At 42.8% G+C, this 14,093-nt stretch overlaps 2 protein-coding genes across 5 annotated transcripts in view; one reads left to right on the top strand and one right to left on the bottom strand.

Moving 5' to 3' along the window:
• HS6ST3 (heparan sulfate 6-O-sulfotransferase 3) overlaps positions 1 to 5,674 on the top strand; it is a 361,248-nt gene extending 355,574 nt beyond the window's left edge. For all 4 annotated transcript variants that reach the window (XM_080375001.1, XM_080375003.1, XM_080375002.1 and 1 more), the window contains one exon: positions 1 to 5,674. This exon is cut by the window's left edge and continues 39,962 nt beyond it. The gene's annotated coding sequence lies outside the window, so the exon portion shown is untranslated.
• Positions 5,675 to 5,703: 29 nt separating this feature from the next.
• Positions 5,704 to 14,093, bottom strand: part of OXGR1 (oxoglutarate receptor 1) — a 59,333-nt gene continuing 50,943 nt past the window's right edge. Inside the window, exon 3 of the mRNA XM_080375021.1 lies at positions 5,704 to 6,373. Coding sequence (XP_080231147.1) covers positions 5,798 to 6,373 — 576 coding nt within the window. The 3' untranslated portion in view covers positions 5,704 to 5,797. The remainder of the gene's footprint in view (positions 6,374 to 14,093) is intronic.

Raw genomic sequence — 14,093 nt, forward strand, 5'->3', positions numbered from 1 at the left:
ATACAAAAAGAAAGGTTACTGGCAGTCACAGTTTTTAAATACAGTGCTCAAATAATGGTATGTTTAATTGAGGTTCAGGTTTAGTCCTTGGGAATGGACAGTCGATAAATTGGCAGAAGCTTCTTCCCCTCCGCTGCTGCTGCAAGACCAAAGAGCATATTTTATGATTATCTTTGCGTGGTGACACTTCTAAACCAAACCTAACCAGCTGACTCGGTTTTGTAGGTCGCTTTACAAAGTCTTTGTGTGCAGTGCCTTCCCTCCCCACAGCTGTGCTGGGCATGTGAGCCCTCTGCTCCTTGTAGGGTCTGCAGGAGTTATCCTCGAGCACAGGCTTCCAGAGGAAAAAAAAACCAAACAAAACAATTTAAAGAAAGGAAAGGAAAGGGGGCTGTCATATTAATTCAGAGGAGATGAGAGTCTTATCAAAGTTGAGATGGGCTTTCCTCCCCTCCCCATTTTCTTGTCCCTTATGCGCTCCCACACATGACACACATACAGGTCTGTAGTAAGTGCAGGCTATTTTCTCAGGTAGGCTTGGGCTATCTGCTGGGCTCTACAAAAATCCTAGAAGTAGATGTTTCTGTGTCCTTAGAAGCAAGGATCAAATGAGGTGCGTCTGTTGTACACCTGGTAAAACTAGCCTTGTCCCTTTCTTCACTGGCACAGTTGCCAAGCCCCTGAGCCCCATGTTGCTAACAGGCAATGCCTGACAACCTGCCGCTGTCACGCTGGTGGCACCACCTGGGCTTCTTGAATAGGTTTCTCCTGCATTAGTGTAAAAAAGTTTCTTGCTTTTTTCCTTGGTCCTTGGAAGGTGACTTGGTATAGACAGGCGGAGGATGATGTTTTGGTCTCTGATATTTTGTTGAGCCTACAGCCTTCTCCCTCTAGCCATGCCTTCTGATAGCTAAGCCTTTTGTGGGGATGAAGCTGGTGGGTCTGGCCAAGGGGTTAAGATGTTACCTTCTGCACTTCCAGAAATTACCTTAAACAGACCAGTCAGAAATCCCCAGGGGAGCAGAGCTCTTGCTCTCACACTGCTGCGAAGATCCTGAAGATGAGAACAGAACACGTGCAAGGTGGTACGCACAGCGATGCTCCTAAGACAGACTTACTGTTTGCTTTACAAGAGTGATCACTGTCAGTTAACTTACAGAAGGAATTATTTTAGGAACTGACATTTTTCTTTGAATTATTGCTGGGTATCAGACACCAGAGAAATTCTGTAGTTGCTGAGAAAAGGTCAGTCTTGTGCTCTTCTGTTACATCATTTCCTCCAGCATGTGTGCGCAGGCGGGCGCTGAGGTTAGAGGTATGGATCTGGACCTTTCCTGAAAACACTAAAATGCTTATTTTGACTTTATGTTCCTGTGGGTTGTATATGGATGTGACAATGCTCTGGTCTTGTGAGAACATTGCAAACATAAGCAGTAAATGATCACAGTATAATCATTATTTAAGGTTTGGTACCCAACACATAGTGGATGGAGTATATAGACCTGTCCTTTACTCCTTGAACGTGGTTAGTTTCTTTGTCCTGAAGGCAAACATATTAGAGGTTGTTGGAAGAAATCTCAAGCCTTCGTGCTGTAGCAGTTCTGACAAACTTACAAGAACATTTAAAATTAAAGCTAAAAAGCAAATATAACTCTTAGAGATGTCAAATAAGAAATAGTAAAACATGAATATGACTGAACTATTCTTCCTGTCTGTGGTGTTGTAAATCTTAAAATACAAGGATCGTGTTCTGCTGTTGGACTTGACTGTCATGTCAGCTGGTACCAGTTGCTTCATAACATTTTTATAGTCTTTCCCTTTTTTACCCTAGCTCAGTTGAGGATGAATTGTAATGAGGTGAACAGAGAGTTGAATGAATGCTGACAACGCCACAGCAACCATGGCTACTGTCTTTGGTTAGCTAATGTCACACCATAAGATACCAGGTTAGGGACGAACCTGCCAGCCAGTAGTTATAGCCCTGCAGCAATCAGCATGGCACACATGCAGAGGAGCAGCATGAGTCAAGGGCAGGAGTAGAATCCAAGTAGGTATGCATAGAGGACATGTAAAGGTGGTGTGTTATTGCAGAACAGAGCAATATGAAAGTGGAAGGCCAGTGATGATCAGGAGAGGGGCAGGGGAGCAGGTCGGACTCTTGTATGGATCTCTTTTTAATGACGTCTGTTGAAATTGTAAATTAATTGTTTATAATAAGGTAGCTTATAGGTTTGTTCTTCATAGTTTTAGAAAAATCTGAGAAACTAAGATCTGGTTCATCCCCTTGCCAACTCAAGATAATATCTGTCCAGATCATTCCAGGCAATAATGCTATACTGAAGATATTCCAGGCATCTTGCATTAAAAGAGTACATAGCCTGGGTAGAAGAACAAACGAGTGTGCTGAGTAATTAATCCAGCAAATATCAAGTACAACTGAAATGGGACTAGCACAGAGCTTCATTTAAAGTTGAAAGCAAAACCTGATCCTATATTGTTGGAAAACCAGAAGCAGTTCCTTTTCTATCTCAAACACCAGAAGAACCAGACTCCACGATGTAGATGCTGGAGTAGGACTCAAATGGAGTTAATAAAACTTATGTGTCTATATGCAGTAAGGGCTTGAAAGATAATGCATCAGTCTGATTTCGCTCAAAAAAACCTTGGTAGTTTTTGATAGGATACCCTAAACTGAAAAACCAGCCAAGTTGCCATGTTCAGCGTTGCCTTCTCATGGTGGATCAGCTGCCTCTGGCGTCTCAGGATGTCATGGTTTAACACCAGCTTGGCAAATCAGTACCATGCAACCACTCACCCCCCCTACAGGGGTGGGGATGAGATCTGAGAAAAAGGTAAAACCCGTGGGTTGAGATAAGAACAATTTAATAATTAAAGTAAAACAAATTACTACTACTATTATTATTATTGTTGTTGTTGTTGTTACAACAGCAATTGTAATGAAAAGGAGAGAGAGCCCTTAACTCAGTATAAACATTACCCAGCAACAACTGAAAACATCAGTGTGTTATCAACATTATTATCATAACAATGTCCAAACCCCAGCATTGTACCAGCTACTGAGAAGAACATCAGCTCCATCCCAGCCAAAGCCAGGCCACAGAGGCAAGCAGTTGTGAGCAGCACTGTAGGTGCATTGGAGAAGGTTGTGCTGCCCTTTGGAGACTGGCAAAACCAATGCAGCATGTGGGGTGGGAGGCAATTTCTTTACATTTTTTGGAGGTGTGCCTCACACTACATCTCTCCAGGCCTGCATTAGGTGAGCTTCCTTCTTCACCTAAAGAGCTCATCCACAAATTGATAGTGGATATTGAGATGGATAGTGGTCACAGGGGAGATCATGCTGCACTGTGCAGAAGTTTCGAAAGTTACCTTGATGAATATCTAGGGGCGGATTAAAGTCAAATGGGCTATTTCTGTGGGAAAATGGCTTCCTTCTCTGCTTTCTGCCAGGACTTTTCCTTCACAGCCCATCTTCTACCCTATCCAGACAAATGCTCTTCTGCCTTTCCCCATCTTGCTCCTTCCTATGTCAGGGATGGTTTCTAATCTCCTGGCGTTCCCTCGGCATGCCTGCTGCTTGCTGTTGCCTGTTGTCCCCAGGCTGGCCCTGGGAGAGGCAGCGAATGGGCACCCCACGGCACAGAGGAGTCACAAGCTGTCTGCCAGTCACTCAGGCATGTGCTTAATGGGAATGGTGGTCTGGTGGTCTCGGTTTGGTGGTCACTGGAAGACCAGGCCACGCATAGAGGGATTGGTTAGGGAGAAGGGTTGTCTGAGAGCCTGGCGTGTGTTACAGTTGATTAATGGACATTTCAGAGTGGAGAGCAAAAGTAATGGCACATGAAGTAAGGCTGTTATACAAATGAATTAGAGTGTTCACTCCGTGGTCGTACTTTCGGGCTCTGAATATTTATGTTGCTAATAGTTTTGTGTGGCTGTTTTCTGGGGTACCTCAGCTGGTTCTGGGACCTCTCTAGATGGTATCTTCAAGTATTGGACTCACATTTCCTGTGAGTCGGGTTTTTTTTCCTGTGAGGCAAACCATATTCCCCATCAGATGTGTTTTTACGTAAAGCTGTTCCTCACCTGGTGTGACCAAGCAGAGCTGCACTGAGTAAAGAAATGGGCAAAAATTACTTTGTGTTGTCTATGGATTGCCAAGAAGGACTTGGCAGTACAGATAGATGAAAAACAGAACATCAGCCAGCAATGCACACTCACAGACCAGAAAGCCAGTTGTCTCCTGGGCTGCATAAAAAGAAGTGTGGGCAGGTCAGGGAAGGTGGTTCTACCCTCCTGAGACCCCACCTGGAGTACTGTGTTAAGCTCTGGAGTCCTCAGTACAAGACAGGCAAGGACCTGTTGGAGCAAGTCCAGAGGAGGCCACAAAAATGATCAGAGGGCTGGAACACCCGTCCTACGAGGAAAGGATGAGACAGTTGGGGTTGTTTAGCCTGGAGAAGGGGAGGGTCCAGAGACACCTGATTGCAGCCTTTCAGTACTTAGAGGGGGACCATAAGGAAGATGGAGATATACACCTGTAGCTATAGGACAAGGGGTAATTGTTTTAAACTGAAAGAGGGTAGATTTAGACTAGATGTAAGGAAGAAATTTTTTATGATGAGGGTGGTGAAACACTGGAACAGGTTGCCCAGAGCAATGGTAGATGCTCCACCCCTGGAAACATTTAAGGTCAGGTGGGACAGGGCTCTGAGCAACCTGATCTAGTTGATGTCCCTGCTTATTGCAGGGGGGTTGACCTTGATGACCTTTAAAGGTCCTTTCCAACCCAAAGTATTCTATGATTTTATGGATCTGGCACATTTATGCGTCCATTCACTTCTCACCTCTGGACTAAAATTAATCCAGCCATCACAGTCAATAGTACGGAAAACCCTTATAGGAGTGGTCTTGTATTATCGCATTATTAATCTTCAGGTGGTCACTGGAGGCACTGAAGAGGGTCTTACTGCGTAAGTCCTCCTTTTAGCCACCTCTGGAGAGAGATCCATCCCACTTGGTACCAGAGCTGGGGCTCAGCTCTGCAAAGGCACGTATGAATGTTTGGGTCTGTGTGTGATCTACTTTTATGGCCAATGGAGAGAAACAGGCATTTCTGGGCCATGATTCACCTTGTCCAAATGCAGGCATCAAGGCTAATTAGGTGAATCACACTCTAAAACTGATTTCTCTCCACTATAATGGGAAATTATGAAGGGAGAACAAGGTGATTAACTTATATACATACACCTACCTTGTCAATGCCTCCAGGGAGGTGACGTGAACCTCCTACAGGTCTAAAACCGTTGTGATGAATTGCCCTCTGGAGGGTCTTACCCCTCTCCATTGCTTAGGAAGCAAGTCAAAGGCAGGCACCTAGATTAGTCTAGGGACTTAACTTCCAAGTTACTAAAATTAAATCGAGTTGTTCCCACCCTGAATCTGTATCTGCCACTAATACACAAATTTTTTTTTCCTGGAACTGTTAGCCGTTCTCTGAAAGAAGTATCAAAGATTCAGAAAGCAAATACAGAGAAATTTCTGAGAAGTTTCACATTTAATATTTTAGCATTTTATTTAAAGCTTTTTATTTAAAATTCTATGTTTTATCTTTTCACGATCAATTCGTAACTCAAAACACAAACAGATTAACTCTCCTTTGGTGTTGGCAGCGTTAACCTGAGTACTCTGATGGCAGGGAGGTTGTGCCTGGCGGGTTGAGGGCAGGTTTGGACCCTTCCTCCATAACTCTTTAATGGCATCAATCTCTTCCACTTTAAGTTCTTGTTTGTCCAAACTTGAGGAGTGAGAAAATTGCCTGCTGGAACTTATCTCCTGTCACTACATAGAGCAGTAAATTTCCAAAAGTGTTTAATGCTGCTAAAGGTTTAGCTATAATAAACATAAAAAGGATTGTGTTCTTCAAGTGGCAGCTAACCGGTTGTACTCGGAGCTCCAGCCGAATGCCTTGAAAGACGTGGAAGGGGAGGAAGCACACATAAAAGACCACCAAGAGGACGACAGCCAGTCTGCGAGCCTTTTGTTTGTAGCAAGCCTGTGTGTGGGGCCCGGTAGCCAAGGTGTAAATAATGAGCATGTAGCAGAGAGTCACTGTCAGCAAGGGCAAGAAGAAGGCAAATACCGTTAACAGCCAGTTATACCACCGACTAGTGTCAAGGTCCGCAGCAGCTGCCAGGTCCGGGCAGATAGTCCTATTCTGCATATGCCTTGTGGCAATCAATATGCCCAAGGGGCTGATGGCCACCAGGGAAGTCATCCAAATGACTACACAAGTCACCACCACCCATCTCCGTTTTTGAACAAAAAAGCATTTAACTGGGTGAACAACTACAAAAAAGCGGAAGACGCTGAAACAGCAAAGGAAGATAATACCACTGTACATGTTGAAGTAGAAACAAAAGTGAATAAACTTGCACATGAAGTTTCCAAAAATCCAGTTATTTCCATTAGCAGAGTAGTGTATAAAGAAAGGAAGTGTGGCTATATATAGTAGGTCAGTGATAGCCAGGTTTAACATAAGGATGGTGCTGCTTTTCCAGGGCCTCATCTTGACGAAGTAAACAAAAATTGTCACTACGTTCCCCGGGAAGCACACCAGGAAAATTATGCCATAAAGGACGGAGAGATAGGTTTTCACCTGTAAGAAATCTTCGTCCTTGCAGCTTCCCAATGGGTCTGTGTGGCCTGGCAGAGCGGTAAAATTGCTGGTGCGTTCAGATGTCATGTTGGCAGAAATCTTCTTAAAGCTTTACAAAAATCAGATGCTTAATTTTAATTGATTTGTTAGGACAAATGCATTCAGTTAAATCTTTTTTTGCTGGAGCAAATGTTGTATGTTTGACAAGGCATAGTAGAGGGAGGAAATGGGGATTTGGTAACATACCCAGCTCTGACCTAGATAACCCCACTCAAATATTTAATTTCACCCTTCCCTCTCCTTTATGTTTAATTTTGATAACGATTAATTTTACTCTTTTTTATTTAACCCCCTAGGTTGAAGAAGACTATTACTCTTTATCTGCAAACCTTCAGGAACAGCAACCACAAAGAGAGCTGGAGAGAGTTTGGGCTTAGAGTTTGCAAAACTGTGAATTAGTCTTAGCACTTGAGAAAGTAGAACTATACCCGTATTTTCTCTTCATTAATCTGAGCTAATCAGTGTTTTGTGCTCATGAAACCAGAGATGCTGTTCTGGTTTCATGAAAACCAAAAGATGTTAGGTTCAGATACAGATCTCAGGACCTGAGACTCCCATAAACTGACAATCATGGCTTGTCCCTGAATATGATCTTATTCTCTGGGAGTCATCAGAGGATAAAACTAGTATAAATGCATTTTAAAAAAAAATCAAGCTTCATAGTGGCATAAAGCTTATTATTAAAGACTGTTTCTCAAAGTGCAGTGGGAAGATGGAAAGCACAGGTATTGACTGAAGGCACTGATCTTGCTTCCCATTCTGTGTGAACTGGAACTAGATAGACTTGTCTCTGAATAGTCTGCCATAGCCAATTTGGATCCCTTCACAGTGAGTTCAAGAGATAACCTTGGTAGTTCTTGGTAGTATTTTAACCTGAAAGAATAGTAACCAAGGATGAAAATCATCTCATCTGACTTCAGATATGAGAAAGTTAGATGCTTAAAGTGGAGCCAGTCAACGTAAGCCCCCTTTTATCATTGAAGGAGAGATGTAGGTTCCTCCAGGACATAATACATCTTCCTATAAGTGAGGTTTCTAAGAGAAATGATTTACTTTTTTGGGATGCCTATTTCTTTCCATTGATGACAAAGGCAGCTCAAAGTGACTAGTTCAGACCTGGATGTCTCAAGTGAGGCAAGAGGTGTGCCACTGTGTGCCTTCAGCATCTCAGGTGAACACCACTCCTTGAGATTCTAACCAATTCCATGCAAGAAAGTATGTTTAAGTGACTTCAAAAAGTGATAGTCAGGGTACTGTCAAGCCCAAATCCCTCTCTCTTGACCCAGAAACACAGTCTTTAAACTAAATCAGTGTTACATTGAATATCCAAGATGAAGTCATCACATTAAAAAAAAAAACCAAACAAAAAAACCCCCACAAAACCCAAAACCCCCAAAACAAAACAAAAACCCCAAACCAACAACCAGAACAGTACCTTACTGCAGTTTTGGAAATCCTGTGTATAGAACTAGTTTTTCATGTGATTCAGTTAACAACATTTAACATGTTACCAGTATCGATGTTTCTTCATTATCCCAATGACTGGTAGAACATGACAAATCTGCTTTGACAAAGCCAGTCATTAAAGCTGGGACACAGCAGGAATTATTTGATCATAACTGGTCAGAAAGATGAGTATTACTTCATTATTTAGGAGCACTTCAGAAAGAAATTTGAATAGCATCCCCATAATTTAGTTAAAACACTAATACTTTTTAACATGAATGTTAGCTCTGGTATAGCAGCTTTGCAGTCAAAGATGCATTAGGTACAGGCCATGAAGCTTGTTTTAAACAAATCCAGATTTATGTCCCCAAAAGCTAGGGATATACATGTTTTCTCTCTTTTCTGTTGCTTGATGATACCACTGTTACCCACATTTATGCCTCTCACTGGTATATTTCAAGTAAAGTTACACAAAATTTTCTAGAATATTTGATTCATCCCCAGTTTAGTTTTCTTGCACTGCTGATTGGTTCTTCGCTGCAATCTTGAGCCCTCCAAACTGAAAAAAGAGAAATATTGCTTACCTGAAACGTTGCAATTCTACTTCTCCCTTTGATATTGCTTTGAGCAAAGAGCGCTGCAAATGAAATGTATTTATGTCTTCCTTACAGTGAAGCAGGTTTTAGTATGGCTTTGCAGACATATACATTCACTCCCTGGCAGACTGAGACTCCCTGTGGCTGTAAATTAGGACATTGGTAGAAAACCTCAGTTACTGGCTCAGATATGAGCTCTTAGACCTGGGTGGCTGGATGAGATCTCTTTTACCCTCTGTCATTCATGCTCTCTTGCCTTCAGTGAGCAGAGCACGCTTTGCTTGCAGCAGTTCTGCATCCTGAAGTAGACCTGTAGTATCCAAATAGCAGCAGATCACATTTAAATTAGCGTGTGGTGTATGCATGTGTTTATAAAAGAGAAAATTAAATTTGTTGTCCATTTCCTGTGAAGTGAAACCTGATCGCTGAAGTGAACAAGGCTTATTGCCATTTCAAGGTCAGGTGAAAAATGTTATGACATACTGTCTTCATTAAAAACAAATCTCTAACGAAGTACAATTTTTAACTGAGGTAAGAAATGAAGTTTTCTTCTGGCAAGATGTGCTTTTCAGGAACTGTGGCATACTTTCTGCTTATTTTTGGTGAATAAAATATTTACAGTTAGTGTTGGCTGGTTTTTACTGGGGTAGCTGATGTTGCAAACTTGTTTTCTTTTGAGCCTTTGCTTTTGGGGCTCATGATTCACAAGAGTGGCAATTTTCCATGCATCTTGAATCAAAAGACTGTTCTTGAATAAAAATCTCATTATCATCCTTAGCTCTAGGAACAAGAGGAAAGGAGATTATTATTTAAAAAGAAAAAAAAGTCACAGTATCTTGAATTTTGAAACCGCAGTCTTCAATTCCTAAGCTTGCAACCTGGTCCATGCAAAGAAGCCCCAGCTGCCCAGCATGGCTGGCAGCCTTTTGGCCTTGGTACATTTTATAGGTCCTACTTGCTGATGAGGCTTATGATCCAGTTTTAAATGAGCAAGCTTTCATTTCTGAACAGTATGTAAGTTAGTGCAGTTACTGAGGACCACACACACAAGAATATTTTTTGGAAAACTGTCTTGACTCTCCTTGAGTGCCTGTACCATAGATATGAGTTGGGAAAAGGCTATCTGTTTTGCTAATCATACTGCAGAGAAAGAGTGGTAATGGGGGCAATCAAGACTGGGGCAGCAGTAATGTCTGACAACTAGAACATTATCTATCTGTAACTATTAGGGGAAGGGCATCATCTCTGCTCTCATCTGACCTAGCTTTTCTCTAGGTCAATGCCCAGAGCACTTCTAAAAAATGTCCAAAGTTTCTCAATAATTGTAAAATACACTGTCGCGTACAAGCTCAGGGATCAGCAACTGTTTAAATAGCTATTACCCTGTTCCTAGACACTGCATGTGTCATTAGAAACCATTTGTATGAGGCTGTAGCGTTATAAGCACAGAGGGAGCTAATTATAGTTAGGGATCATTTAATGCATCCACTACTTAATTCATTATACCCCTGAGCAACAGAAAACCTGTGCAGCAGTGGCTGGTATTTATCTTTCCTTGGTGGTGGCAGTGCCTGATACGAAGCAGAAATGGGCTTTCCTGGCACCATGGCCCAGAACTGCCAGGGATGTGGGGCAGTGGGATCTCAAGCAGGCACTAGGGTCACCTCTAAGTATCTGACTCTGGACAGGAAAAGAAAATAAAACACCCATTTTTCAGACCAGTTTCAAGAGAAAGCGACTAATAGAAGGTCCTTCATGCAGAGCTGCTCTTTAGCTCCTTAACTTACCCAAATCTTGTCTCATCGTCATAGAGATCACGTGTCTCCTGCCTTCTTCCAGCCTCCTTGCACCCTTCACCAGGGTTTCGGCAACTCCTCATTGCACATGGACCTTTGGAAACATTGCCTTCAGTTGTAGCCATGTGATTGTCCCAGGGGCTCATGTCAGGTGCTTGAGAAATTATGGATAAACTAACACAGGCCACTTGCAAATACCTTTTTAAATTATTTTTTTTAATTGCTTGTTTGGCATTGTGTAGGATCTCTATGAATAAAGGCTGATTCTTCAGCATGCCTTTCAAATCTTCAGTTCAGTCTGTGGGCCTTTTCTCTTGAGCACTAGTTTCTCCACTTCATGTCCATGGACCTTTTAAGTCTGCCCGTAGGTAGATCAATCCAATCTTCTACAAAAACACAGCCCTTTTTGTGCTTTAAGGCTGTCCTCACCCTGCTCCTCTCTACAATCATTGGAGGGAAATCAAAATACCCCATAGTTTCACAGTCAGCTGAAGTGACTTAACCACAAGCTGCAGTCAAAAGAGTTAGCAGCACCACCTCCCTCCTCTCATCCTAAACCACATGTTTTCAACGGCCCCAATCCTCGTGCAATCATGGGATGTGCTGGATAAGTGAACTGGCTGAAAACAAATCAGTTCTCTTGTTCTCAGGTCAGCTTTCTGGCACTTTGGTGAGGGGCCACAGCTCCTTCTGTGGGCATGCAGGCTCCAGGGCTTACAGGAACCAGTGATGGGGACTGGCCAGGGGCAAGAGGAGGACAGCAGAGTTGGACTGGCTCGTGCTGGCAGCGAGGTTGCATTTGGGTTCCTGTTGTGAAATGCTGTTTTTCTTGCTGTTACAGACAACCAGCCACCCTCAGCTGAAGCTAGTCTCCAGCAATGCTCGCCCTGGAGACAGCACTCGTCCCTTGTTTCAACGGTCTTTCAGGCAGGCTGCATTGACTTGTCAGATGGGCTGTCATTTTCCCTAATTTGATGAATATTAATAAGAATTGCAAAGACCAGTAATCCAACAGCAAAAAGCTAGCTATTTGCAGCTTTCCTGAAATAACCATTATAAAATCCTACAGAGTTCATGTGTGTGTATAAATGGTGCTCTTAGTCACTGTATAGAAAGGAAACAGCAACGATTTGGTGGCAGGCTTATTATTGAAATATTTCCTCTTAAAACTTTATACTATTGACTGGGTCAGTTATCCTAGAGTGCATGATGCAAATAGAATCACCTTTTCATATTGTGTTTTTCCTTCTGTAATGGCAGGTTGAACAGGATGCACAGGATGATAGATGAGTTCACACACCTGGACCACACAATTTGCTTCAAAAACCTTCAAAAAAAATACAGAATGGAGAACAAAGTCCAGTACTTTTGTTTTGCTTTGTGGCTGATTGCAAACAATCTCTCTTTCCTCCGAATGGGCTGACCGTTAGTTTTTGTGGGCATTGGGGCAGAAAAGGTCATAGAAGGGCTTTGTGGTGTCTCAGCAGCACAGCCGAACTTGACTGATTAGGACTTACAGTCATGAGGGCCCACAAAGTGCTCCTCCAGCTCAGGGGCCATTCTCATCTCATAAAACCTGATCTAAAATCCACAGGCATGAGCGAAAGACTCCTTTCAGAATCAGACCTTTGGACATGACAGCACCCAGTGTGGCACAGTAGAAATGGCAAGGATAGCTCTGATTAATAATTATGCAGGAAAACAGGCAGTTTGTTGGGCAACGGCTAGGCTCCAGAGTGTTAAGAGCTTTCATTATATGTTTTACTTTGGGTTCAGCAAACCTATAATCTTTCCATGGGTTATTTCCCTTAGCAGACATACATTTGTTTGGCTGATCTTACGCTGTGTGTGATTGAATACCTAATTACAGTTGTTATCAGACCACCGTCGGGAGATGCTCGGTTCTGTTGAGAATGATACTGGGAGTCTTCATCACGTGGGGAAATCAGCTCTGGCTCTCCCTTTGTATTTCTCCCCTGAGACAGAGTGGTGAGGGCAGCATTCTTTCAATCCCTAAATGCATGGTAACTCTAAATTAATCAGAGTTAAACGCTGCCATCCAATTATGTAGGTATAGAGACTGTTAATGGAAACTTCTGGAAAAGAATATTTTACTTAGGAAAATTACATATATAATCTGGCATGTAAGCAGCGCTGTTGCCATATCAGCTGAGCAGAAGTAGTTTGATACAGTTCCAAAAATAGCCTGTATGGATCTGAGGCACTATTTTATGGCTAGCATTAGTCCCTGAAGTGAATTGGTGCTCATCAACTACAGGGCACAGAAGATAAAATCTACTGCAGCGCATAGATGATGGTTGAACTTCCAGAAGGTGAGTTGCCTCATGGGCTGTTGGGAGAGGAAAGACAATGGGACAATTTGCCTACTCAAAGCCAGTATGTGCTCAGGTACCTTGCTACAGCACCAGGAAGACCATAAACTGGTGAGTAAAAGACGCCGCAGGAGCACCCAGCTATGAAGTGGCCTTAAACACAGCAGCTGCACCAGTTAAAGTTTTCCCAGCAGACACTAAAAGCCAAACTAAACTCATCAGAGATGTGACAACAGTTGTAATTGTTCCAGGTAATGGCGCGTTTCCTGAAAATGGCCCAGCTCAGTCGTCTGAAAACAGAGAGGACCGATTTGCTGCCTTGTTATATTGTTGGGTTTTTTTTCAGTTCAAGACGAAGCAGCCTCCTTGGCTTCCAATAACGTGTCAGTACAGGATTCAGCAAAGGGCGCTCTTAATGTGGCCTCCAGTGTACAAGCAACAAGACACTGAAGTTATATTCTGTTGTGGTGCCATTGCTCTTGTAATTTGTGTGCAGAGTGCGGTGGCATGTGAAGGAAAGTCTGTCCTTTGCTTTAGGCCACTCTAATAAAGCTTTGTCTTCAGAAAGTGACTTTGTATCGTCACAGCTCTCTACACATGAATTTAATATACGCAGCCAAAGATGAGCCTTTCTATGAGCCAGGTATCGTTCCCTCAGCTAACAAAACCCCTTATCTAATGCCTGGCTCTTGGCAGAAAGACCCTGGGTGGCTTTGGTGCTGTACTGGTCTCTGCAGTTCTGTTACCACCTGCACACACACTTGCTCCCACCTGTACCCCTCATCCCTCCAGGCCCAGCTCCCACCTGCCGAAACTCCTCCCCTGCTTTGGAAATGAGCCTTTCCCAGTGGGACTGGTGTCAAGAGTAGCACAAGGACAACAGAGAAGGAGCTCAGCCATGTAGGATACACTTCATAGTTCAAAAACAACATTTTCCTCCCAAGTTTATATCTTTTAATTCTTTTCTTCACACAGTCACTGAAGTTATAGACTGTTAAGTTAGTTGTTTGCATTACAAGTGCTTGTTTCTGATAAGGTAAGGTAATGATTAGGTAGAATTCTGCAGTCATAAGATAATAAGCAGAAATAATTATCAAAGTGAAATTAGGAGGTTGCTTGACCACAGTGACCGAAGAGACAGAACTAGAAATCCCCAAAGAAATGCCCTGCAAATTGTCACTTG

Source organism: Falco punctatus (genome assembly GCF_963210335.1).
Source record: "Falco punctatus genome assembly, chromosome: 2".
Taxonomy (NCBI): domain Eukaryota; kingdom Metazoa; phylum Chordata; class Aves; order Falconiformes; family Falconidae; genus Falco; species Falco punctatus.